Genomic DNA, 25,117 nt, shown 5'->3' with positions numbered 1-25,117 from the left:
TTGGGGAGTATGCCTAGAAGAGCACAGGAATCATAGAGTTGGAAGGGATCCTGAGGGTCATCTAGTCCAACCCCTTGCAACGCAGGAATCTTTTGCCCCCAAACGGGACTTGAACCCGCAACCCTGAGATTAAGTGTTTCCCTGAGTGAGCTAGGGGCCTAGAATTGGACTTCCCCTCCTTAATCAGCATGAAACGGACAGGCTTCGCTCTCTTGGTTAACAGCCCAGGGAGTGGCAGGATCAGCCCCACAGGAGCCCCCCAGCAACACAGCCCCAAGGCGCATGTGAGCTCCTGCCCCTCAGCTTCCCGTTGCGCCTGGAGGTCTTCCTCGGCCAGGGCCACTGCCTGGGAGCAGCTCTCAGGCCCGGCCTCCCTGACCCAGCCCTGGACCTCGGGCGGCAGGATAGCCAGGAACTGCTCCAGGATCAGCAGCTCCAGAATCTGCTCCTTGGTGTGCCGGTCCACTTTTAACCACCCACGGCAGAGCTCCTGGAGGCGGCCATAGGCCTCGCCCCTCGGCCTCCTGGTAGCAGAAGCGGCGGAAGTGCTGCTGCTGCCGCTGCTTCTCCTGGGCGGTGGTGTCCCCGCGCAAGATGGCCGCCTTCACTTTCCCATAATCCTCTCTGTCGCTGGCCTCCAGGCTGCCAGAGGCCCACTCGGCCCCTCCTCGGAGGGCTGGCAGCAGCCTGGCCGCCCACTCTCCCTTGGGCCACTGGCAGGCCTCGGCCACCCGCTCAAAGGAGGCCAGGAAGCCCTTGGCATCGTCCCATGGGGCCGCCTCGCCGATCCGGGCAGAGGAGACTCCATTGTCTTCAGGAACTCCTTGTTTTTAAATTGTATTTGTTTTTAGTGTTGTCCATCTGTTGAACTCTAAACCAGTAACAGAGAATTCTTTTATCTATTTGGCTCTCTATGCTCAACACGCGAGTTTCCAACCTGACCATGGCAGATTGCACGTCTTTGGGTAAACCTAAAAGAACTCTTAAAAAATAATTCTGTGGGGGTTCCAGACCGGAGACCTTTGAGGTACCCCAAACCTCTGCGCCATATAAAATCTGGGCCATTGTTTTTGCTTTATACACAGATAGAGCTGGGTTGACCAGATTTCCACCTTTACATGCAGCGAATTTCAGAATGGCTTTTGCTGATTTAAAGGCTTGTAATTTGATATTGGATAGCTGTGTATTCCAAGATGCCGTTTCTGAATAAATCAATCCCAGATATTTAAACGTATTTACTTGGCTTATGATGTGTTCATCCAGGTGCCAAACATGCTTTTTGGAACGCTTCCCAAATACAATGACCTGCGTCTTGTCATAGTTTATAGATAAAGCATTCCTCATGCAATATGAACTTAATTTTGCAAGCAGCCGTCTCAGGCCCACCTGGGTTCTAGATACAAGTACTAGGTCATCAGCATACATTAAAACTGAGAGTTTTTGGTCGAGAATTGTGACAGGGGCAAACTGTAGGCCCTCCAGTTCTTTAACCATGTCATTAATATAAAAATTGAACAGGAAAGGTGCCAAAATGCATCCCTGTTTGACTCCAGTGGTGGTCTTAATTCTAGTGGTGAGATGGCCAGCCAGATCCACCTTTACTGTCAAATAATTCTGTGTACATTGCGGCAGCCTTTGGCTATGTGCAATAAAACTGACTGAGACTGAGACTGAGTATTTGTTTTTATATTGGGTGTTAGCTGCCCTGAGACCGGTCTTGGCTGGGGAGGGCGGGGTATAAATAAATTTTATTATTATTATTATTATTATTATTACTATTATTATTATTATTATTATCTCCTGTGGAGGGGAGTTCCAGAGGTTAACGATACGCTGCTATGCGCTTTGGTCTCCGATGCTCTGCAGAAGCCCCCCCCCCATCACCCAGGAATTGTAGGAGGCTCAAGCAGGCAGGCCCCCTTCGTTTTAGGAGGCTCCCTGCCCCATGCCGTCCCCCTCTTCTACCGCCCCTCCCCAGTACCCCATAGAAAAGCGCTGTCCACGTACCCTTTGACCCAGCTTGCTCAAAGAGTTTGCTTCTTCTGGGAGGGGGAAACCAGCAGCAGAGAGACCCCTGCCTGCTACCCAGAGGAGGGAGAGCGATTGCAAAAGAGGGTCTTTTTTCCTCCTCCAGCAATTCCCTGCCTCTCCGCCTCCATGCCCCAGTCCAGCACACTCTCCTCCTCTCCTTCTTTCCTCCTCCTTTTATGCCAGCTGCAAAAGAAATTCAAAACCAAGGCCCACCCCCTAACCAGGGAGGAAAAACCCTTCCTGGCTTTCACAAGCCGGCCTCCCTCCTGCAACTCTAGCCATTGCAGCTCTGTGGGTTTAACTCTTCAGCTGCACAAATCCTTGCAGAATCGCAGCATTGGAAGGGACCCGAGGGTCATCTAGTCCAACCCCCTGCAATGCAGGAATTTTTCACCCGACATGGGGCTGGAACCCACGTCCCTGAGATTCAGAGTCTCATGCTCTGCCATCTGAGCTATCTTAGGTGCAGCCTTATTAGAAACGGTGCATTATTATTATTATTATTATTATTATTATTATTATTATTATTATATTGGTCCGAATATAAGCTGCACTCCCCCCCCCCCCCAATTCTGACCTTGAAAAGTTAAAGTGTGGCTTAAATTTGCGACCTTACAAAAACTGCCTTTTACGATATTGCTGCTGAAACAGACATACGGTAAAAGGGAACAAAAAAAAGTTTTATTGCCGATTTGCGAGCTTGAGACTTCATTTGCCATTTACGGGTGTGAGTGCCTGCGGCATTGTAGCAGCTGAATAGTGATTTGCGATTTTAGCGATTGCACGGTAACTTTTGTGGGCTTGCAAGAGCAAAGGCTTAAATTGGCTCGGAGTTACACTTGTACCTGTGGCAGCAATTTTCAGCCTGTAACCCAATTTTAAGGGAGTGGCTTATATTTGGGTATTATCTTCCCCCCCCCCTTGAATTTTAAAGGTGCGGCTTATTTGTGGGTGCGGCTTATATTCGGGCCAATACGGCATTCTGTTGTGATTCTCTGCTGCAGACTAGCTAAGCAAGGTGTCTTAGATCTGAGTCTAATACACTAGAAAAATTCCGTGCGTTCATGTAAACCAAAAAACCAAACCAAAAAACTTGGGACATTATGCCAAATTTTAAAAATCTGCCCGGGCAACAATTTTAATCAGGAAAATAGAGGATGTGACAGGAAAAAGAGGACCCATGGCAACCAGGCCAGCTGAAAAAGGTCAGATGATGGAAAAGCGACCCAACTCTCTCTAGCCAGGAGTAAAAGTCTTCCCTCCTCTGCCTGATCCTTCTGGGCAGTTTCTCTCCCCCCTTCAAGTCCACCCTCTCTGCCTTTGTGGCACAAAGAGCAGCAGGGCTAGAGTCTAGCTGTACAGAAGAGACTCTTCACCCCCCATGAAAGACTAGTCCCCACCCTCCTGTGAACTGGGGTCTCCATGTGAATTTTACCTCTGCGGAGATTTCTGAAAGACTGGACATATGAGGAAGCAAAAAGAGGGTTAAGAGGCTACATTGCAATAGCTCAAAAATATATATATATATTTTGTAAAGCACCTGTTCTTTCCTTATTTTAAGCAAAAGATGACATCATAGAGCAAATAATTGGAAAGATAACAACTAAAGGCCTAAGGAATTAAAACAACTAACGTGTTTCGCTGTGATCCCTGCATTGCAGGGGGTTGGGCTAGTCCAGGGGTCAGCAAACTTTTCCAGCAGGGGGCCGGTCCACTGTCCCTCAGACCTTGTGGGGGGCAGGACTATATAGTGGTACCTCGGGTTAAGTACTTAATTTGTTCTGGAGGTCCGTTCTTAACCTGAAACTGTTCTTAACCTGAAACACCACTTTAGCTCATGGGGCCTCCTGCTGTTGCTGCGCTGCCAGAGCACGATTTCTGTTCTCATCCTGAAGCAAAGTTCTTAACCCGAGGTACTATTTCTGGGTGAGCAGAGTCTGTAACCTGAAGCATCTGTAACCCAAGGTGCCACTGTATTTTGAAGAGAGAAAAAAATAACAAAATCCTATGCCCCACAAATAACCCAGAGATGCATTTTAAATAAAAGGACACATTCTACTTATGTAAAAACACGATGATTCCCAGACAGTCCGCGGGCCAGATTTAGAAGGAGATTGGGCCAGATCCAGCTCCTGGGCCTTAGTTTGCCTACCCATGGACTAGATGACCCTTGGGATCCTTTCAAACTCTACTATTCCATGATTCCATGAGGAAATCAGAAATGGTAAACCATGCTAGAAAATGGTGGAATACAACCATTCAGAATCCATGAATGAAATGGGAATCTGTACTGAATGGCTGGAGGAAGGTTAACATCTGGCTTGAGAGCAGTACATGTGAAAAGGATCTAGGAGTCTTGGTTGACCACAAACTTGACATGAGCCAACAGTGTGTCACGGCAGCTAAAAAAGCCAATGCAATTCTGGGCTGCATCAATAGGAGTATAGCATCTAGATCAAGGGAAGTAATAGTGCCACTGTATTCTGCTCTGGTCAGACCTCACCTGGAGTACTGTGTCCAGTTCTGGGCACCACAGTTCAAGAAGGACACTGACAAACTGGAACGTGTCCAGAGGAGGGCAACCAAAATGGTCAAAGGCCTGGAAACGATGCCTTATGAGGAACGGCTAAGGGAGCTGGGCATGTTTAGCCTGGAGAAGAGGAGGTTAAGGGGTGATATGATAGCCATGTTCAAATCTATAAAAGGATGTCACATAGAGGAGGGAGAAAGGTTGTTTTCTGCTGCTCCAGAGAAGCGGACACGGAGCAATGGATCCAAACTACAAGAAAGAAGATTCCACCTCAACATTAGGAAGAACTTCCTGACAGTAAGAGCTGTTCGACAGTGGAATTTGCTGCCAAGGAGTGTGGTGGAGTCTCCTTCTTTGGAGGTCTTTAAGCAGAGGCTTGACAACCATATGCCAGGAGTGCTCTGATGGTGTTTCCTGCTTGGCAGGGGGCTGGACTCGATGGCCCTTGTGGTCTCTTCCAACTCTATGATTCTATGATTCTATCTGCGCCAAGTGAACTAGTGGGGAAAAGCTGTTGAAACCGGAATTTCCAAGCATGCTGACAAACCAGAGGAAGAATCGGCAGAGCTTTACCCTGTAATTCCAAAGGTCTCATGCAATGGGAAGTCCTCCTGCCGGGAATGGGGCTGATCTCAAAAGCCCCCAAAGAACCTCTGCAGATTGTGTGGAGGGAAAACAAAATGCAAGGGAGATTCCTTATACATGAGAACGCGACAAGATGGACATTGGACTGACCCTGCAGGATCCTCCTTAAGGTTTTGTAAGATATTGTAAGACTCTGAGGGTTTTCCCTACAAACAAGCAGTATACAGATTTTATGAAAGAAAGCAAAATCTATAAAATCGAGAGTGAAACCAGGATCCTAGTCTATAGGCAGGAATGGAACTCAGACTGGTGTGCAGGTTCTTCACAGGGACAAGCTCTGCCCCCAATCCAAGCCTTCAAACCCTCTCCCAGTTCATTCATGGGACAGACCAAGAACCCAAACACCACTAGAGGACTGTTTCCCAGAGTGACGCCATTGATGGGGGTCCCAAAGTCTGCAGAACAGACGGTTTAACACCATGAAATATCAGTCCCCATCCCTCCTGTCAAATTGTTCCTCCCCTGGAAATTTACCTTTCTGAGTCTGTTTTCTGTATAACACAGCATCTGAGGAAGCAAAAAGATATAACGTGTAAGGGCAACACTCTTCCACCTGAGATAAATCTCCATACAAAAGTAACACTTCATAATGTAGCATCCTTGAATTGACTCCATTCAGAGCAGGAGAACCTCCCAAAGGACAACCTGTTAACGGAAAATTTGAGGGTCCTCTTGGGCAAATGAAGACACCGACCAGAGCAAGTCAGAGCAAAACAGCAGCCAGTAGGCCCGGTCTTTATTCACGAAAAGGCTGTCGCGACAGGACTCCCACCGCCCACAGAGTGAAGCAAGATGGAAGCCCGGAACAATGGGAGACCCCAACTTTTATTAACCACTAATCCCCTTGACTACACCCCCAAAACTACATCATATTTACATCATGATTTTATTAAAGAACAGGAGGAGTCGAGGAGGGGCTACTCGGGTAATCTGAGTATCTTGACACCTGGCAGAGTCCTCCTCTCCCCCTCCCACATGAGTCATTTCCATAAACAAAGAAAGGGCGAAGTTTTCCTGCTCCCTGAGGGGAATCCGGTCACGGTCCTTTGTCGGAGTTTGTATGGAATACACTATCGCATGCAGTTTATTGTTTCTCTGATAGCATTCCGTCTGGGCCATTCCTGATGGTTATCAAGGTTGCCCCGCCATCTGGAGAAGGGCCGTCGTGTACGTGACCACACGGTTCAAGGATTATGGCCGATCAGTGCCAGTCCACCCCCCTTTGATAGTCCTTGTAATATGTAGTATAATAAAAGTGATCCGGTGAAAATCCATGTTACGGCTGATTTTTGGTGAATTTATAAAGAATACAGTCACTGAAGTTCAAAGGACTTTCCCTTTCGGAAACAACTTGCAACATTTTGATTAGATCAGTCACGGTCAATTGAACTCGGAAACAATGAATTGAGAACTGTCAAAGGTGAGGGAGCCGACGCTCGCAGCCTGCAGTACCAGCGTGGCCGCCGCAAGGGGCGCTGTTCGACAATGCTGATTGGTTGAGGCGGCCGCCGTTTGACCTAGAGTTCGGTCGTCCGGTCTACTCTCAAAAAGGATAGGGCGGCGTGGAGCGCTAAAAGCAAAAGCTGTCAAGCTAGCGCTTCCTTATTTACGGAAGGCTTTTAAGAGATGGCCCTCTAAAGGGACATCTCTAGGGTCAGGAAGGGGAGATACGTGTACGTGTGGATGCGGTGCTTGTGCAGTACGTGTTACTGAAGGGGGGGGGGTGATTTCCGGCAACAGTTCCCCCCTTCGGAGATAAGATTGCGAAGGTAGAGAAACCGCGCAATCCTTTTCTCCGCACAAATCAATAAAAGTTTGACATGTCATACCTAGAGTCCAGATTCTGGAAGTCCTTCAGGGGCCCCATTTCAATGGGGTTCGACTGGATTGATGGTACCGGTGGTCTGTAGGTGATGGTCGATCGTGGGCGAGGGGTTGGAAGGCAAGAGTCGCAAGTTTGACAGCACATCGGGAAGCAGTGGATTGCGCAGCAGAAGACAGCAATGCAGATGGTCACAGTAATGAGGATCAAAAGTCCGTTCCCTAGGAGTTGTTTTATCCAGCCAGACCCAGGCAGCCAGCTCCACAACTGGGTATCTGAGAGTCCTTCATGTTGGATGTCTTTAAGTCCGTCCGCTAGTTTGTGGATGTTGTTAAGGTGTCCGGTGATATTAAGGGTTTGATCAGATACATGTGTGCAGCACTCGGTTCCGACAAGGGCACAAACGCCTCCCGTCGAGGCGAGAACGTAGTCCAAAGCAAGGCGGTTCTGAATCGAAGTCTGCCTGACTTCCGTTAACTCTGTCAGGATAGCTTGGGTAGCCGCATTGGACTCCTCCATGAAGTTTAACAGGATGTCCGTTAACTTAAGGATATCGACGTGATTGGAGCCGGCTCCATACGCGGGAAAAAGAGCCCGACCATAAGTTTCACTATTGGCCGCTACGTCGGAGAGTTGCGATAAGTCTTTTGCCCTCTTATTGCGCCTCCTTCCGGAGGGTAAATCTGGGGTGACCCGGACTCCAGGCAAAATCAGACCGAGATAACAAGTGCCACGGGAGTGGGGGCTGGCCCATACATAGCCGCGGTGGCCGCAAACCCAGAACAACCCCTGTAGGCACGAGTCTATGCGCCCGGTGAGGAAGGTACGGAAGAAACATTGGGAGACTGGGGAGGGGCTCCAGGAGTCGGGCAAGGTCATAACGCGTTTCCATGCAGACATCAGACTGGGTTGGATAGAGGGGTTGCCCTGGTGCCACAGGGTAATCCTCCCGTTGAAAGCAATGTCAATGGTGTACTTACAGGTACTGTCGCCGATGAGCTTGTCGTTCCCGCTGAATTTCCGGCACAGGTCACCTGTTGTGGGTCCAGTTAGGTGGATGTACTGGTGGGTCAAATTCACGGCAGTCAGGTTCCAGGATTGCACGTCAGCGGAGAGATGTTGTTGCAGAGTGAGAGGTACTCCAAGAAATGGTATGCCGCTGTAAAGGTGTGAGGGGGCGTTGGCACAGATCCAGCACTCCTTGGTTGTTGTCTGTTTTGCAATTTGAGAGATCAGTTTTACGTAGGTGTTGGAATGCCAAGTGGACAAAACGTCATTATTTTGAGGGTTTTCGGATATTGACAGTTCCCCCCTTTGTCGAGGTGCGGTGCCGGGGGGGTGAAGGGGGTCTTGACGGAGTAGGTAGGTGAGGTTTGTGGTGAGGCCGCCGCACCTTTGGGGTCCGGTAGTGTCCCATTCTGCTGGAGGCGTAACGGAGTAATGCCAGCCCTCAAGGTACGCTTTCCCGTCCCAACCGGAGGCGAGTCCGATATCCCAGACGCAGCAGTACCGTCGGAGGCAAACTCCTTGTAGGATGGTTTGGCGGGGAGTGGAATCTACTCGTTGGCAGTAAAATCCATGTATTAGGTGGTCTGTGGGGTGATTTCGGTCAGTATAAACTGAGTCAGCGCCCCCATTGTCCAATAGTGTCCAGTTCAGGGTTTTTTCGGGTGTGCCATCCGAAAAGAGTACGTAAGAGCCATTGAGACAATGTGCTCGATTCCAAGGGCCATCTCTGGTAAGGATGAGCCTGCCGAGTGGGGTGTAGGAGGGTGAACGAATAAAAAGTTCCCAAGTTTGGTGAGCATCGAGGGTTGGCAGTATGGAGTGTCGAAGGAGGACGCGGGTTTCAGGTAAGCAGAAGTCAAAATCTCCTAGGCGGTCTGGTGTCCCCCTTTTCACCATATCAACGACTCCAAAGTCCAGATATTTGTATTCCATTTGTAATCCAGGGCACGAGCCGTGTGTGGTTATGGTGTGTTGAGAAAGGGCAGAGGCAATGGAAAGGATGAGCAAGGTGGGTATGGTGGTTGTCATTGTAAACAGCGGGATTCTTTGAAGTGGTGTGTAGCGGGGCTGTCAAATCGGCGAGCTGTCAAACTGCCGAGCTGCCAAATGGGGAGCGGTGGAGCTGTCAAACTGCAGAGCTGTCAAATGGGGAGCGGTGGAGCTGTCAAACCGCAGAGCTGTCAAATGGGGAGCGGTGGAGCTGTCAAACCGCAGAGCTGTCAAATGGGGAGCGGTGGAGCTGTCAAACTGCAGAGCTGTCAAATGGGGAGCGGTGGAGCTGTCAAACCGCAGAGCTGTCAAATGGGGAGCGGTGGAGCTTTGCGGAGTTTTAGGCGGATGGGTGGTTGGTCGTACTGGTCAGCTGCTGTGATGATTTCAGAGGTCCAGCGGGCTGATGGATGTGGTTGGTCAGGTCCGGTCTGTTGGGCTCGATTCTTGCCCCGATCTGGTCCGGTCTGTTGGGCTCGATTCTTGCCCCGATCTGGTCCGGTCTGTTGGGCTCGATTCTTGCCCCGATCTGGTCCGGTCTGTTGGGCTCGATTCGTGCCCCGATCTGGTCCGGTCTGTTGGGCGTCCTCTGTGTCGGTGTCGTCGTCTGCCGGCCGGTCAGGGATGGAGTAGGGAGCGTCGTCGGGGTGAGGCTCGGGCGTGGAAGCAGGCTTGCAGCGGGTGTGGTGTAACCAGGCCGTCTTTTCTGCTACCTTAACGGAAGTTGGAGTGGTTAAGAGTACTTGGTAGGGACCCTCCCAGGAGGGTTGTAAGGGTACCTTATGATATGTTTTTGCTAGTATCCAGTCTCCTGGTTGGTATGGGTGGACGTTCTCATCTAAGGGAATGTTTTGGCTTGCAGCAGCGTATCTGTGGAGAAGAATGAGCTGCTTCTGGAGTTGTATTATATATTTCGTTAATTCTGACTCGCCAACTTCTAATTCGGAGGTAGGAAATTGGGTAGTATATACTGGGGAAGGCCTTCCGAATAATAGTTCATAAGGAGAGAGTTTGAGGTTTCCTCGGGGACAAGCTCTTAGATTATGTAGAACTAATGGAAGGGCGTTAACCCATTTGATGCCGGAGTCTTTACAGAGTTTTCCTAGCTGGGACTTAAGCTGCTGGTTTATCCTTTCGACCTGGCCAGAGGAAGGGGGGTGATATGGGGTGTGTAGCTTCCATTTGACTCCTAGAGCGCTAGCCACATGTTGGATTATATCTGAAGTGAAGTGTGAACCCCTGTCGCTGTCTATGCGCCTGGGAATACCGAACCGTGGTATAATGTCTTGTAACAGGGTCTTTGCAACGATTTGGGCAGTTGCCCTGCGGGTAGGGAAACACTCCACCCACCCTGTCAACTGATCTATGATGACCAGAGCATGTCTGTAGCCTTGGCAAGGGGGTAGGTCTATAAAGTCGACTTGGAGGCTTTCGAACGGGACAAAAGCCCATGGTCTAGCCCCTGGTGGACATCTGGCGGTATGTTTTGGATTGAAGGTCTGGCAAGTGTGACAGTTCTTTACAGCAGCCTTTGCCGCGAGGGCAAGACCTGGGGCATACCAGGAGCGTTGCATTGCATCGACGAGTTTGTCTCTTCCCCAGTGAGTGGTTTGGTGGAGAACCCTCAAATGTTTAGGTACCCATAATCTGGGCATTATGAGTCTTCTGTCTGGAAAGTACCAAACTCCCTGTTCTAAATAGGCACCTTGTTCTTTCCACCCCTCGACTTCCTCTGGAGTTGCTGTTTCGTACATCTGGGCAAAGTTTACCTCTGATGGAAGTTGGGGTCCCTGAAATTCATTGTCCGCGGAGAGGGGCTGAAGGGCTGCTTCTTGTGCCGCGCGGTCAGCACATCTATTCCCTGTGGAGACTGGGTCCCTCCCCTTGGTATGGGCTTTGCAATGGACTACTGCGATAGCTTCAGGAAGGTGAATAGAGTCCATGAGGCGTTGCACGAGGGGCGCGTGTGCAATTTGGGTGCCGGCCGTAGTCAAAAAGCCCCTCTGCAACCAGATTTGTCCAGTAGCATGCACTAAGCCAAAGCAGTACTTCGAGTCTGTGTAGATAGTGATTCTCTGGTCTGCCCCTAATTCGCAGGCTCTGATCAGGGCGATAAGTTCAGCGGCTTGTGCGCTATATTTAGCATTGACAGGTCGTGCCTCTAGGACTTCGTTGTCAGTAACTACCGCGTATCCAGTTTTCCGTTGCCCTCCCACAACTTTGGAGCTCCCATCAGTGTATAGGATGAGGTCAGGGTTCGTTAGGGGAAGATAATCAAGGTCTTCTCTGGGTTTTTCGAGGTGGCGAACTATTTGGGAGCAGTCATGATGCGGGGTACCATCATCGGGGAGCGGAAGAAGGGTCGCGGGATTCAGGGAGTTTACTCTATTTATGGTGACATTTGACGGGCTGAGTAGGATGGCTTCATATTTATTCAAGCGTTGTATAGTGAAACGTTGGCAGCCTTGTAGACTAAGTAAGGTAGCCACAGCGTGGGGAACGTTCACGGTTAGGTTGTGACCCAGGACAGTTTCTTGTGCTTTTTCTAGAAGCAGGGCTGCCGCGGCTACAGCTCTAAGACATCCTACGTTTCCAAGTACCGTAGTGTCGAGCTGGAGGCTGTAATAAGCCACAGGTCTGTTCCTTCCCTGGAACGGTTGGGTGAGGACACCAGAGGCTACTCCCTTGTTCTCATGTACGTACAAAGAAAAGGGTAGTCTATAGTCTGGGAGTCCAAGGGCGGGTGAAGATCTTAGTTCCCTTTTAATAGATTCAAAAGCTTCTAGTGCCTCAGCGGACCATTGTAGTTCGTCTGGGGAGTTATCATGTGTCATTGCTGTAAGGGGGCGGGTGAATTCTCCATAGCGGGGGATCCACGCTCGGCAGAATCCGCTCATCCCTATGAATCCTCGGAGCTGCCTTTTAGTCTTAGGTAAGGGTAGTTTTGTTATTGCCTCAATCCGATCCGTAGTCAGGGCGCGGGTGCCCTCTCCCAGGATGTGGCCAAGGTACTTGACCTCCTTTTTGCAATACTGTATCTTTTTTGGGGATACCTTATGACCTTTGAGCGCTAGTATGTTTAAAAGAGCTATGGTGTCATTTTTGCAGGACTCTAGGTCACGCCCACAGAGTAGGATGTCGTCTACATAGAGCCTCAGGGCAGAGCCCCCTGGCAGGGTTACATCTGCTAAATCTTGATGTAGTATGGACGAAAAAATCGCTGGGGATTCTACATATCCTTGGGGTAACCGGGTCCACGTTAGTTGCCCTGTCTGCCAGGTGAAAGCAAAGAGGAATTGGCTTTCGGGATGTACAGGGATGCTGAAGAAAGCAGAGCATAGATCTATGACCGAGTACACCACAGTTCCTTCCGGAATGGTGCTGAGAAGGTGGTGAGGGTTGGCAACAACGGCATGTCTCGGGATAACAAAAGAATTAATGAGTCGTAGGTCCTGCACCAAGCGCCATTTGACTGGATTGGTATGCGGTTTCTTGACGGGAAGTAGAGGGGTATTGCAGGGGGAGGCACATGGGACCAGAACTCCCATCCTCAAAAATTCATCGATCATCGGGGTGAGTCCTTCTATCGCCTCTGGGGGAAGCGGGTATTGTTTAGTGCAGGGGAAGGGTAAATCGCGTTTGTAGTTTACTTTGACCGGAATTGCAGATTTTAAGAGTCCCACCGAGGTTGATTCGGTTCCCCATAAGGAAGGGGAAACATTGTTTAGGAGTTCTGGTGGAAGATCAATGTTGGTATTTTGGGCTTCTTGTAGAACCCCTTGGAAATTAAAGATAGACTCATTCGGCATATGTAAGTAAATGCCTTCTTGACCACATTGTATAGTGGCGTTCAGTTTGCAGAGCAGATCCCTCCCCAAGAGATTGACGGGGCTGGAGGTTAACAGGAAAGTGTGTTTTACGGATAGAGGTCCAACGGAAACGCTCGCAGGTTTAGAAAGAGGACAATTCCGAGGAATTCCGTCCAGTCCCATCACAGTCCTGGTCTCTTCCCCAGGGGTGAGGTGGCTGTTAGTGAGGGTAGAGTAGGTGGCCCCGGTATCCAAAAGGCAATTATAGGATTGCCCATCGATTTGCATGGTGCAGATGGGGTCGGAAGAGGACAGTTGTAAAACCGGGCAGACGAAAGAAAAGGAGGCGGGATCTGCTTCTAATTGTCAATGTGGCTGATATTCTTCCATTACCATTTCATGAGTTGGGTCTGTGGGGCGGTTTCCTTGTTTGTAAGGGTAGATTGTGCCATGGGGCTGACTGCGTGGCCGAGGCTGTGGTAGTGATGGGTCGGCGCAGGGTTGTATTTGGTTTGGGAATTGGCTGGGACCGTGTGTAGGGGCAGGCTCTCTGTATCTGGGATGTGTGATTTCTTTATAGTCCGGGTTGTAGGGTCGGGAATCTTTATATCCAGTTCGCTTGGTTCCTATCCTGGCGGAGCAATTTCTCCGGATGTGTCCTATTTCTCCACAGTTAAAACAGACACGGTCATCTAGTAATTCAGATTCCCTTGGGTTAAACCTTTCTTTGGAGGTTGGTACCCCGGCTGCGTAAGCTAACACCCGCGGAGAGTCGGGTTTTTGGTCTTTCCTCTTCCGTTCGTCTCTTGAGTTGAAAACGGACTTAGCAATGGAAAGAATTTCGCTGATGGTTTTTCCATCATATCCTAAATGAGAATTTAAAGCTTTCCGAATATCAGCCGTGGCCTGGTCCTTAAAGAATCCTTTGACTATTACCTCGTGTTGTGGGCTTTCCGGATCTATCCCACCCCAGGTTTTAATAGCGGAGACTAGTCTTGAGTAATAGTCGGATGGATGCTCATCGGGTCCCTGGAGGACCGCTTGGACTTTGGTCCAGTTCACGGTCCGCTGTCCTGCAGCCTTAATACCATCCAGGATTGCCTTTTTGAATATTTTCAGACCCCACATCCCATTGTCCGTGTTATAGTCCCAGTCAGGATTGTTTAGCAAAGTCTGTGCCGTTAGGGGGGCCATTGAGGCGGGTCGGTCCGGTTGGTAACCTTCCTGAGTTAGGGCTTCTCCTGCCTTTGCTAATATTTCCCTTTTCTCTGCCTCGTTAAAAAGAGCCCCGAGTAACATATGTACGTCGGCCCAAGTGGGGTTATGTGTGGAGAAGATGGTGGCTACTTGGCGATAGCATTTGTCCGGGTTGTCCCGTAGGGAGGGCATTTTGTCGGACCAATTCATTAAGTCCGAAGTGAGAAAGGGTTGGTGAGTAAAGACCATACGGGGCGGGTCTCCCGCTCTGACTGGGGGAATAGGTAATGCTCTTAAGGGAAAAGCACCTTCTATTTCCCCGTTCGGTAAATTGTCTCTATTCCGTGTTCTACTGGAGACGGGTCCTTCCCGTTCTCCATTTAGCAACTGGCCGGTGAGTAGGGGTCCTAAACCCAAGTCCGATTGACCTTCTTCTGGGTTGGAAGTACTTGGGGAGGGGTCGGAAGGAGGTGTTGTTGTTATATTTTGAGGGGGGGTGGCAGTAGTGACCTGATTTGTTGATTCTCTCCCGGGTCCCGCACCCCCCCCTGCTCTGTTTTCTGGCCGAGGTTCCGGCAGTCGTGGAGCCCGTGGTTCGGGGTAATAGAAGGGAATGAGAGTTCTATCTAGTTGTTCCTCCTGAGCTCTGATTTCATCATATGGGGGAGGTCTGGTCGTCTTTAGAACAGCCATTTGTCGGACGATTTGGGTTTGTTGCCGTTGAAATAGTTCGCGGGCTTCGACGAAGGCATTCAGATAATACAACTGCCGGGGTTTTTCATCGGCCAGGTATGATCTGAGCGCTTGCATCCTTACAAGGTTAAACGAGCCATGAGGTGGCCATTGCGAGGCAGGCTCTAGGCGGTGGGTGAAAGCGACCCACGCGATGTTGCAAAGGTCTCTCAATTTGGATTTTGAGAGTCCTTTTCTCCCTCTCAGCTCCTTCCAGTTTAAGAGGACAAATTGGAGAGGGGTATCGGAATCCTCCTTTTGGCGGGAAGGCCTCGCGAAAGCCTTATCGCCTGGAGGAGTCCAGTCAGAATATTTGGAAGCCTGGGTTCCCATTCTTCCTACGTTAAAGATAGAGGGGATAGAGACACACACGAGGGGGGAAAAGAAAAAGGGGATAGGGAGAAAGGGAAAGGAAAATTATCCTTTCAGCATTTAGTATGTACCTATCTTTAGAATACAATTTTGTTTCCGGAAAGCTTCATAAATGAATTTAAACTTCAGTCACGGGACACCTTGGCCCGTCTGCCACGGGACACCTTGGCCCGAGAAAGTTCTGGTTACGGGACACCTTGGCCCGTCTGCCACGGGACACCTTGGCCCGAGAAAGTTCTGGTTACGGGACACCTTGGCCCGTCTGCCACGGGACACCTTGGCCCGAGAAAGTTCTGGTTACGGGACACCTTGGCCCGTCTGCCACGGGACACCTTGGCCCGAGAAAGTTCTGGTTACGGGACACCTTGGCCCGTCTGCCACGGGACACCTTGGCCCGAGAAAACTTCAGAATTTCATTACCTCAGCGCTGTTTTGCAAAGCTAATCCTAGTGTGGGGCCCCAATTTGTGAACCACCCCTTCTACCCTCCACGACAGCCCCCTGCCTATCCTTTGAGACTAGGTTCGGAATTCCCTACTGAACGCTTGCGTAGTGCAATGCCAGATCGGGGTCCGAGAAGAACCAAAGTTTGAAAGGAAGCAAACGACCTTGCGTTCTCACGTACCCGGGTCATCCCTAACAAAGGTCGCCAGGCAGGAGGGGCGGCTTCGTTTGCATAGTTAGGGTAGGGAAGAGTAAGAGAATATTTGAATGGACGCCTCTGGACGACTCCGAAAGAGGGACGTCAGGGAAAATGGTAAAAGAGCCACGCTTTCCCGGACTCAGTTCCAAGACGGAAAACGGGGGAGAAAAGGAGAGAGGGAGAGATTAAGACGTTCCTAGACGACTCCGAGAGGTAACGTCGGAAAAAGACAGTAAAAGTACCACGATTTTCCTTGGCCACTTTCCGAAGGGGAAAATCGGGGAGAGAAGGAAAAGTTTAGAAACGCTCCCGGCCGACTCCGAAGGGTAACGTCAGAAAATGAAGGAAGAAAGTCTGGCTGTCGTGGAGATATTTCCTTTCCAACCCCCTCCCTCTGTATTTACTTAGACCATACTCACGTTCGCAGATGTCCCCCGCAGATCCCGGGATCCTTTTCTTTAGCCGGCTTTACCTCGCCTTTGCTCTCTCTGGTTGGGCTTCTGGTGACGGTTGATTACCGCCCGCAAAGAGGAGGCAGGGAGAGGAAGAAGGATCCCTGGGCTAAGGTTGCCCAGTGGCGCCTGATCCCCTCTATCTCCCCTCTCACCTTTGCAGGAGAACCAAGTGTCCCTGAGAATGGTCGCCAACTGTTAACGGAAAATTTGAGGGTCCTCTTGGGCAAATGAAGACACCGACCAGAGCAAGTCAGAGCAAAACAGCAGCCAGTAGGCCCGGTCTTTATTCACGAAAAGGCTGTCGCGACAGGACTCCCACCGCCCACAGAGTGAAGCAAGATGGAAGCCCGGAACAATGGGAGACCCCAACTTTTATTAACCACTAATCCCCTTGACTACACCCCCAAAACTACATCATATTTACATCATGATTTTATTAAAGAACAGGAGGAGTCGAGGAGGGGCTACTCGGGTAATCTGAGTATCTTGACACCTGGCAGAGTCCTCCTCTCCCCCTCCCACATGAGTCATTTCCATAAACAAAGAAAGGGCGAAGTTTTCCTGCTCCCTGAGGGGAATCCGGTCACGGTCCTTTGTCGGAGTTTGTATGGAATACACTATCGCATGCAGTTTATTGTTTCTCTGATAGCATTCCGTCTGGGCCATTCCTGATGGTTATCAAGGTTGCCCCGCCATCTGGAGAAGGGCCGTCGTGTACGTGACCACACGGTTCAAGGATTATGGCCGATCAGTGCCAGTCCACCCCCCTTTGATAGTCCTTGTAATATGTAGTATAATAAAAGTGATCCGGTGAAAATCCATGTTACGGCTGATTTTTGGTGAATTTATAAAGAATACAGTCACTGAAGTTCAAAGGACTTTCCCTTTCGGAAACAACTTGCAACATTTTGATTAGATCAGTCACGGTCAATTGAACTCGGAAACAATGAATTGAGAACTGTCAAAGGTGAGGGAGCCGACGCTCGCAGCCTGCAGTACCAGCGTGGCCGCCGCAAGGGGCGCTGTTCGACAATGCTGATTGGTTGAGGCGGCCGCCGTTTGACCTAGAGTTCGGTCGTCCGGTCTACTCTCAAAAAGGATAGGGCGGCGTGGAGCGCTAAAAGCAAAAGCTGTCAAGCTAGCGCTTCCTTATTTACGGAAGGCTTTTAAGAGATGGCCCTCTAAAGGGACATCTCTAGGGTCAGGAAGGGGAGATACGTGTACGTGTGGATGCGGTGCTTGTGCAGTACGTGTTACTGAAGGGGGGGGGGTGATTTCCGGCAACAAACCCCAGATTTATGTAGACTGGTAACCAAAAGGAAAAGGAGGTTCCGTAGAATTGAAAAGAGATACCCTCTGGTTCAGGCTTCCTTTACAGGATCCAGGGCCATTCTGGGGGGACAGGAAATGAAGGCTGGAGCCCCAAGAAGGAAGGTATCCTGGGGTTACGCAATTCCATGCAGTAAGAGCCTGGCATGTTCAGTTCTGAAGAAATAATAGAAATCCCAGTGTGAAATCCTGGCAGCCAATTTCCATTACCTTCCCATTGTTTCATTGCATCCTCCACAAGGTGATTTAGATCACAGGATTCCAAGACCCTGTTCCTCAGCTCTGGAGGGAAAGGCAGTGGCTTCTCTGGACTCTCTCTTTTCTCATACCTGGTGAAAAGAAAAACAATGTCAGCCCATTCAAATCTGCAATTTCTGTTAAAGGAAAAGAAAGGAACTGGGAGGAGGCCTAGAGGGACAGGCATGCGCTGAGTGGGGAGTTTCTCCCTCACTACGGACTCCTCAGCCAGACCCCCAAGGGCCAAAACAGCAACCCCAGGCCTCTGAGTCTCCCCACTGATGTCTATTCAAAGCAGCAGCAGAATCACATGGTATCAAGGGGCAGGAATTGTCTGAGGGTGGTGAGAGCACAGCACACATGTCCTTTCTAGATGTCCCCAGAGAAGGGGAGAGGAAGAAAAAGAGATGCACTTTTGTTGGGAAACAAGAAATGTTCCTTCCAACCTCTACTCTGCACCTGAGTGATTCCTTCAATATAAATACTGCAGCCGGAATATGCTCAAGAAAATAGCCAGTTCCTGCTCCTTGGTGAGAAATCGCCCCCTCCCAAGGGGCTCTATGGGGCAGGAGTTTGCTTGGGACAGGGTGGGGTGGCCGGCAGAGTGACTGAACTGGTCAGTCTAGAAGGAAACAGCTAAGGCAGGCACGTCCAACTCCCAAGAGACTGTGATCTACTCACAGTATAAAAAGACCAACTGTGATCTACCCATTGTCAAGTTCCAAAGAGGGGCCCCTGCTTTTACCTGTGAGATGCCTCAGGGAGTGAGTCCTACAGTCTCCCCCCTGCAGCCCCTGGAGGGCCATGTCTGAGGTTCCTGCATCTCAGCTTCAAAGAGTGAAGCTAATGGAAATGAGCCAGATCCACTTACCTCTGCGAGGTGCTTCTCACATCCTAGAGGGGGAAAGAGAAGGGAATTCACTGCACACCACAGGCCACACTAGGAAGACCCCCTCAGACCCTGGCCCTCGGATGTCAGTCTGCCTGGCACATGCCAAGGTTTTGGGTAGGAATGGCTGAATCAGCCAGTTTTGGTTTCTCACAGTCTGAAATTATTAATTTTTCCAGTATCAAGTTCTCCACATTTCCACATCTGTTTACAATTATTTTTTAAGAATCCTTATGAAAATCCACCAGCATTTTTGGGAAATTTAATATTTGTGGGTTCAGGAGAAGATTCCATCCCATCTCTTGTCTTAGATTATAATTTATTAACTTTAATCCAGTTTGCATTGTGCAATTCAGACGTAAGTAAGCCTACAGGAAAATCCTACCAGAGAACTGTCCCAAATTGTCTTCCATAGAAGTCCCCAAATTTCAAATTCTACTTTCCAACTGGAAATAAGAAAAGCACCTGCAGCATAAAATGCCTCCAAAGGGGTAATAAAGCACCTCCCAGTACGTTTCCGAGCACAATTCAAAGTGTTGGTGCTGACCTTTCAAACCCTAAATGGCCTCAGCCCAGTGTACCTGAAGGAGCGTCTCCACCCCCATCGTTCTGCCTGGACACTGAGGTTCCCTCCTTGCAAGAAGTGAGGTTCCAGGGAACCAGGCAGAGGGCCCTCTTGGTAGTGGCACCAGCCCTGTGGAACGCCTTTCCATCAGATGTCAAGGAAGTAAAAAACTATCTGACTTTTAGAAGGAAACTGAAGGCGGCCCTTCTTAGGGACGTTTTTAATGTCTGATGCTGTATTGTTTTTAATATTTGGTTGGAAGCCGCTCAGAGTGGCTGGGGTAACCCAGCCAGATGGGCGGGACAAATATATATATATTTATTATTATTATTATTATTATTGTTATTATTATTATTATTATTATTATTTAAAAGACGCCTGCTCCTTGGGAGAAAGGCGATGGCAAACCTAGACAGCATCTTAAAAAGCAGAGACATCACCTTACCAACAAAGGTCCGTATAGTTAAAGCCATGGTTTTCCCAGTAGTGATGTATGGAAGTGAGAGCTGGACCATCAAAAAGGCTGATCGCCGAAGAATTGATGCTTTTGAATTATGGTGCTGGAGGAGATTCTTGAGAGTCCCATGGACTGCAAGAAGATCAAACGTATCCATTCTTAAGGAGATCAGCCCTGAGTGCTCACTGGAAGGACAGATCCTGAAGCTGAGGCTCCAATACTTTGGCCACCTCGTGAGAAGAGAAGACTCCCTGGAAAAGACCCTGATGTTGGGAAAGATGGAGGGCACAAGGAGAAGGGGATGACAGAGTACGAGGAAAAGTTCTCCTCCTCTGCTCTCCCTCCGGAAAACCCCTCAACATCTTCAGGTGTGTATCTCTCTCCCTCAGGTATGCCCACCCACCTTTTACCTGCTGAATAAATGAGAAAAAGAAGGTTATTTCTCTTACTTCTCTTAATTTGATTTCTTCACCCTAACGTCCCCCAGTGGACTACAGAAATTTAAAATTCAGTACCAAATTATCTAAGGTTGTTCACCAAAGCCAGACTAAACGTCTTTCCTTCTGCAATGTTGGATGGCAGGTTGAGAGGAGTTCCCTACCAGGACAGACTTTGCTCATGTGCTCAAGACATCGATTCTATAAAACATATTTTGCTGCGAAACATGAGCAAGCCAAGGCTGAACTGATATTACCCTTGCCGGTACCTTTCCTGGGAAAATCAGAGGCTCATTATGTCAGGTTCCTATTGGAAGACCGGACAAACGCTAGAACATTAGCAGTGGCAAAGTTTTTATCGGTGGTTGCAAGAACCAATGATCCCTGTCTTTAAGTCTGAACAAAATGCTTGTTTAACCTGGAGGTAGGCTGTCTGAATTGTGCATTGCTTTGTAACAATTTGTTGGGTCTCTGGACCGTAATAAAGGGGGGGGGGGGAATCAATGCTAAAAGCAGTTCAAAACAATTTACAGTCACAGCGATCTGCTGTGACCTGAAAAACGTGTCTCTTGGATCATAGAATCATAGAGTTGTAAGGGACCCGAGGGTCATCTAGTCCAACCCCCTGCAAGGCAGGAATCTCAGCTAAAGCATCCATGGCAGATGCCCATCCAACTCCTTTCCTGCAACTTGAAGCCACTGGTTTGAATCCTACCTTCCAGAGCAGGAGGAAACAAGCTTGCTCCATCCTCCATGTGACAGCCATCTTTGAAGATGGCTACCATATCTCCTCTCAGTCTCCTCTTTTGCAGGCTAAACATCCCCAGCTCCTTCAACCGTTCCTCACAAGGCTTAGCTTCTAGATCATCCTAGTTGCCCTCCTCTGCACACGCGAAGCCAAAGTGGTTGTGTCTTCAGCCTGTGATGGGAGCAATACAATGAAGGTGCATGATCCAGGGGGCACGACTCTAAATCCGGCCCTACTTCCCTGCCAGTTGGGCCTCGCTTGCATCTTCCTGCTTGGCCTCTGTTCGACATCTGCGGACGGCACTTCCTCAGAGACATCTGCGGCGGCCTCCTCAAATCCCACCTGCAACATCAGGAAGGAACCCTGTCAGGACAGAGCAACAGGGCAAGGAGGGAGAGGCCTGGGCGGAAAACCCAGAGCCTCCCTCAAACCCCACCCTGAAGCCACCACCCAGCCATACCCTCCAACGTTCCTTAGATGAAAAGAGGGGCATTTGTCACTCCCCACTCAACTGACCCTCCTCATCCCCAACCCCCATTTTTGTTCCCCAACCCATCCCAGCAGAGCATTCCCACCACGACCACACCAATGGGATGCAGCACAAACGCCCTCCTGAGAAAAACCCTTCATCCCGGCTTTATTTTTTGGTCAATTGACAAAAAGAGAAGCACAGAGAAGCATTGCACAGAGCGTGTTTTTTGCATTGCACGGAGTGTGTAGTTGCATTGCATGGAGAGTGTGTGCACTGCACGGAGTGTGTTTTTTGCATTGCAGAGTGTGTGTCTGAAAAGGAAGGTGGCTCGGCGGCAGCTTTGTCGGGACTTCTTTAGGGGTTCTGGCCAGCGTCGGCCCTGTAAATTTACATATCATGATGGCAGCACAAGATGCCCCCTGCCCAAGCGGGGGCTGGAAGCTGGCAAGCAATAGCTCAATACCTTTTGCCCATATTCCCATTTTATTTAGGGACCCAGTTGGATATCGTTGCTAAAACATACCACTTGCCTATGGAGAAGCTGTCTGCCTTGAAGGAAGTTATTTTGTAATACTTCCTCTGTAGCAAGTGATGCTTCATCAGATCCGATCTTGCTGGGTCACTTAATTAATCTTCCCACTAGGCCAGGCTGCCTGCGGCCTGAGGTCCCCTTACCTTTGTGTACGCCTACCAAGTATGGAGAATTGCTTGGGCCAAGTTACAGCTACAGATCAACTTTTCAAGCTAAAGGACGAGGGGACGAGCCACAGCCCAGTGGCAGAACACCTGCCTGGCATGCAGAAGGCCTCGGGGACCAGGTTGAACCCTCCGCATTTCCAGGTCTGCCTGGGAGAGAGTCTGGTCTGAAACGTCAGAGAGCTGCTACCAGTCCGTATGGATGAGACCGAGCTGGACAGAGCAATGGCTTGACTAAGCAGAACACAGTTTCCTATGTTCCTGTGTCTAAAGAGAAGGGTTGAAAGGACCTGTTGATGGCATTTTACCATTGCACTGTGGAGAGTGTATTATGGTCTGTGTGTGTGGTTTGGGAGCTGCACGGTCAGGCGAAAAACAATGCTGTCCAGGGTTGTAAAGACTGCAGAGAGAATAATTGGGTGCACTCTTCCCACCTTGGATCAATTCTATTCTTCCAGGTGCCATAAGAAAGCGGCAGAGAGAGTGCAGGATAGTGCGCTACCCGGAAATGATCTCTTTCAGCTTCTGCCTTCTGGAAGAAGGTACAGGGTTATAAAGACTAGGACTAGCCGCCTGAACACTTCCAAGTTTTCGGCGTTTGAGAACCAAGGTGTTTGAGAACCAAGGTACCACTCTATATGACTTCATGTTAAAAGACAACTAACTTCCTGTGTTCCTATCCCTACTGAGCGATGTATAGCATTTTCTGAAACCGGACCCTGAACAGCAGCCTATAAACATGTCAAACAAATCTACCTTCCTAATTTGCCATAGCACACGACTTGGAATCGCAGAACTGTGGAGTGGAAGGGACCCCAGAGGTCATCCAGCCTGACCCCTGGAAGTGCCTAAAGCTTTGCCACGAAAGGCAGTGTGGTTCTTCCTTTCACACAAAAATTGATCTTATGCAAGAGGACAGAACTGCTTGGACTGAGAGATGGAAGGGAAGCAGAGAAGAGCATAATGTCCCCAGCCATGTTACCTTTTGGAAGACGTAGCCTCCGTCGGGACCCCAGCCCACAATCGGGTCGGTGGAGGGCTTGCCGTTGATGTTCGGCTGGGAATTGATGGTCAGGATCCCTCTCCTGTTCACCTTGGCCAGCTCTTCTTTCATAAGGTTGGTCTCGGGCGCCAGAGGTTCATCGTTCCAAGGCAGGCAGGTCACCTATGGGGGGGGGGGGAGAGAAAAAAACTATCAATATTTTGGAAAGGGGAGAGGGCAGGTTGGGTGTGCACACAAATGCACAGCTTTCTCCCATGTTTCCAAATCCCCTTAAATTTTAAAATTCCTCCCCCCTGTTATACCTCAAGCAGACACACACATGTTTGTACAGTGGTATTTGTACAGTGATACCTCAGGTTAAGTACTTAATTCGTTCCAGAGGTCCGTTCTTAACCTGATACTGTTCTTAACCTGAGGTACCACTTTAGCTAATGGGGACTCCCGCTGCCTCCGTGCGATTTCTGTTCTCATCCTGAAGCAAAGTTCTTAACCTGAGGTACTATTTCTGGGTTAGCGGAGTCTGTAACCTGAAGCGTCCGTAACCTGAAGCGTCTGTAACCCGAGGTACCACTGTACTCTGCCCATCTGACTGTGTTGCCCGAGCCACTCTGAGCAGCTTCCAACATATATTAAAAGCATTATTATTATTTATTGAATTTATATACCGCCCTATACCCAGGGGTCTCAGGGCGATTCACAGAAAAAAATCAAGATATAAAACCACAAAATTAAAAATAAAAACAACCACCCAATAGTCCTCCCCTCCAAAAAACAAAAACCCCACACCTTTTAAAAGGGCATAGGATGTAAATCAAATCAACCAAAGGCTTGGTTTAAAAGGAACTTTTTTGACTGGCACCTAAAGGTGTGTAATGAAGGCGCCAGGCAAACTTCCCTGGGGAGAGCATTCCATAGACGGGGAGCCACTGCAGAGAAGGCCCTGTTCTCATGTTGCCACCCTCTGGACCTCTCGAGGAGGAGGCACACAAAAGAGGACAAAATAAAACATTAAAAAGCTTCTCCATACGGGGCTGCCTTCAGGTGTCTAGTTACTCATCTCCTTGACATTTTCAAAGTTCCTTCAAGCACCTTTTACTGTGGGGCTGCAGTTCAGCAGTAGAGAAGGGCCTGCTCAGCATCCATAAGGGCCCTGGGTTCAATTCCTGGCATCTCCAGGTAGGGCTGGGACTAGGAGAGCCATTGCTGCCAGTCAGTGTAGGCAATACTGAGCTAGATGGGACCAAAGTTCAGACTTGGTATAAAGCAGTTGGTTCCTACAATTCACAGCCGAGGAGCAGAAAGCAATGCCTGAGGACAGGAGTGCCTGGCGTGCTCTGGTCCATGGGGTAACGAAGAGTCAGACACGACTAAACAACAAAATTTTCATCAGAGAAATGTTGGAGGGTATGGAGTTATGCGACCCTCTCCCCCAAGCCAAGGAGATAAGTAACTACGCGACCTTTGGAAGACATCCGAAGGCAGCCCTGTAGAGGGAAGTTTTTAAAATATTTTATCAGTTCAAGATTAAAACTGATGGAATATGCGCAGCTTGCGGACCTAACGTATAGAATAAGAGAACAAGAAAAACACACATTTAAAGAAGATTGGAAAATGTTTATTGAATATATGGGGGCGGTGGGATTGTGTACACTTGAAAACGTTGACAGCATTAAAATAAATTCAACAGTATAAATAAGTTTTGAGGGATGTAATACAGTGGTACCTCAGGTTACAGACGCTTCAGGTTACATACACTTCAGGTTACAGACTCCGCTAACCCAGAAATAGTACCTCGGGTTAAGAACTTTGCTTCAGGATGAGAACAGAAATTGTGCAGCAGTGGCGCGGCAGCAGCAGGAGGCCTATTAGCTAAATTGGTGCTTCAGGTTGAGAACAGTTTCAGGTTAAGAACGGACCTCCAGAACAAATTAAGTACTTAACCCGAGGTACCACTGTTAAAGCCATGGTTTTCCCAGTAGTGATGTATGGAAGTGAGAGCTGGACCATAAAGAAGGCTGATCGCCGAAGAATTGATGCTTTTGAATTATGGT

At 49.3% G+C, this 25,117-nt stretch overlaps 1 protein-coding gene across 6 annotated transcripts in view; it reads right to left on the bottom strand.

The window, feature by feature from the left end:
* The window catches only part of LOC114589826 (methylenetetrahydrofolate reductase (NADPH)-like), a 47,228-nt gene that overhangs the window by 16,989 nt on the left and 5,122 nt on the right, over nt 1–25,117 (bottom strand). Inside the window, exons 4-8 of one of the 6 annotated variants that reach the window (XM_077931020.1) lie at nt 23,046–23,228; nt 20,863–21,237; nt 17,587–18,693; nt 5,681–5,713; nt 2,944–4,681 (exon numbers count right to left, since the gene is read on the bottom strand). In XM_077931020.1, coding sequence (XP_077787146.1) covers nt 21,007–21,237; nt 23,046–23,228 — 414 coding nt within the window. In that variant the 3' untranslated portion in view covers nt 2,944–4,681; nt 5,681–5,713; nt 17,587–18,693; nt 20,863–21,006. Of the gene's footprint in view, nt 1–2,943; nt 4,682–5,680; nt 5,714–17,586; nt 18,694–20,862; nt 21,238–23,045; nt 23,229–25,117 lie in introns of those variants that run through there. The other 5 variants (XM_077931022.1, XM_077931021.1, XM_077931023.1 and 2 more) reach the window with 5 other exon arrangements.

The sequence above is a fragment of the Podarcis muralis genome, chromosome 7 (assembly GCF_964188315.1).
Source record: "Podarcis muralis chromosome 7, rPodMur119.hap1.1, whole genome shotgun sequence".
Taxonomy (NCBI): domain Eukaryota; kingdom Metazoa; phylum Chordata; class Lepidosauria; order Squamata; family Lacertidae; genus Podarcis; species Podarcis muralis.
Note: the sequence above shows the minus strand (reverse complement) of the source record. Positions and strands in the feature narration are given on the sequence as shown.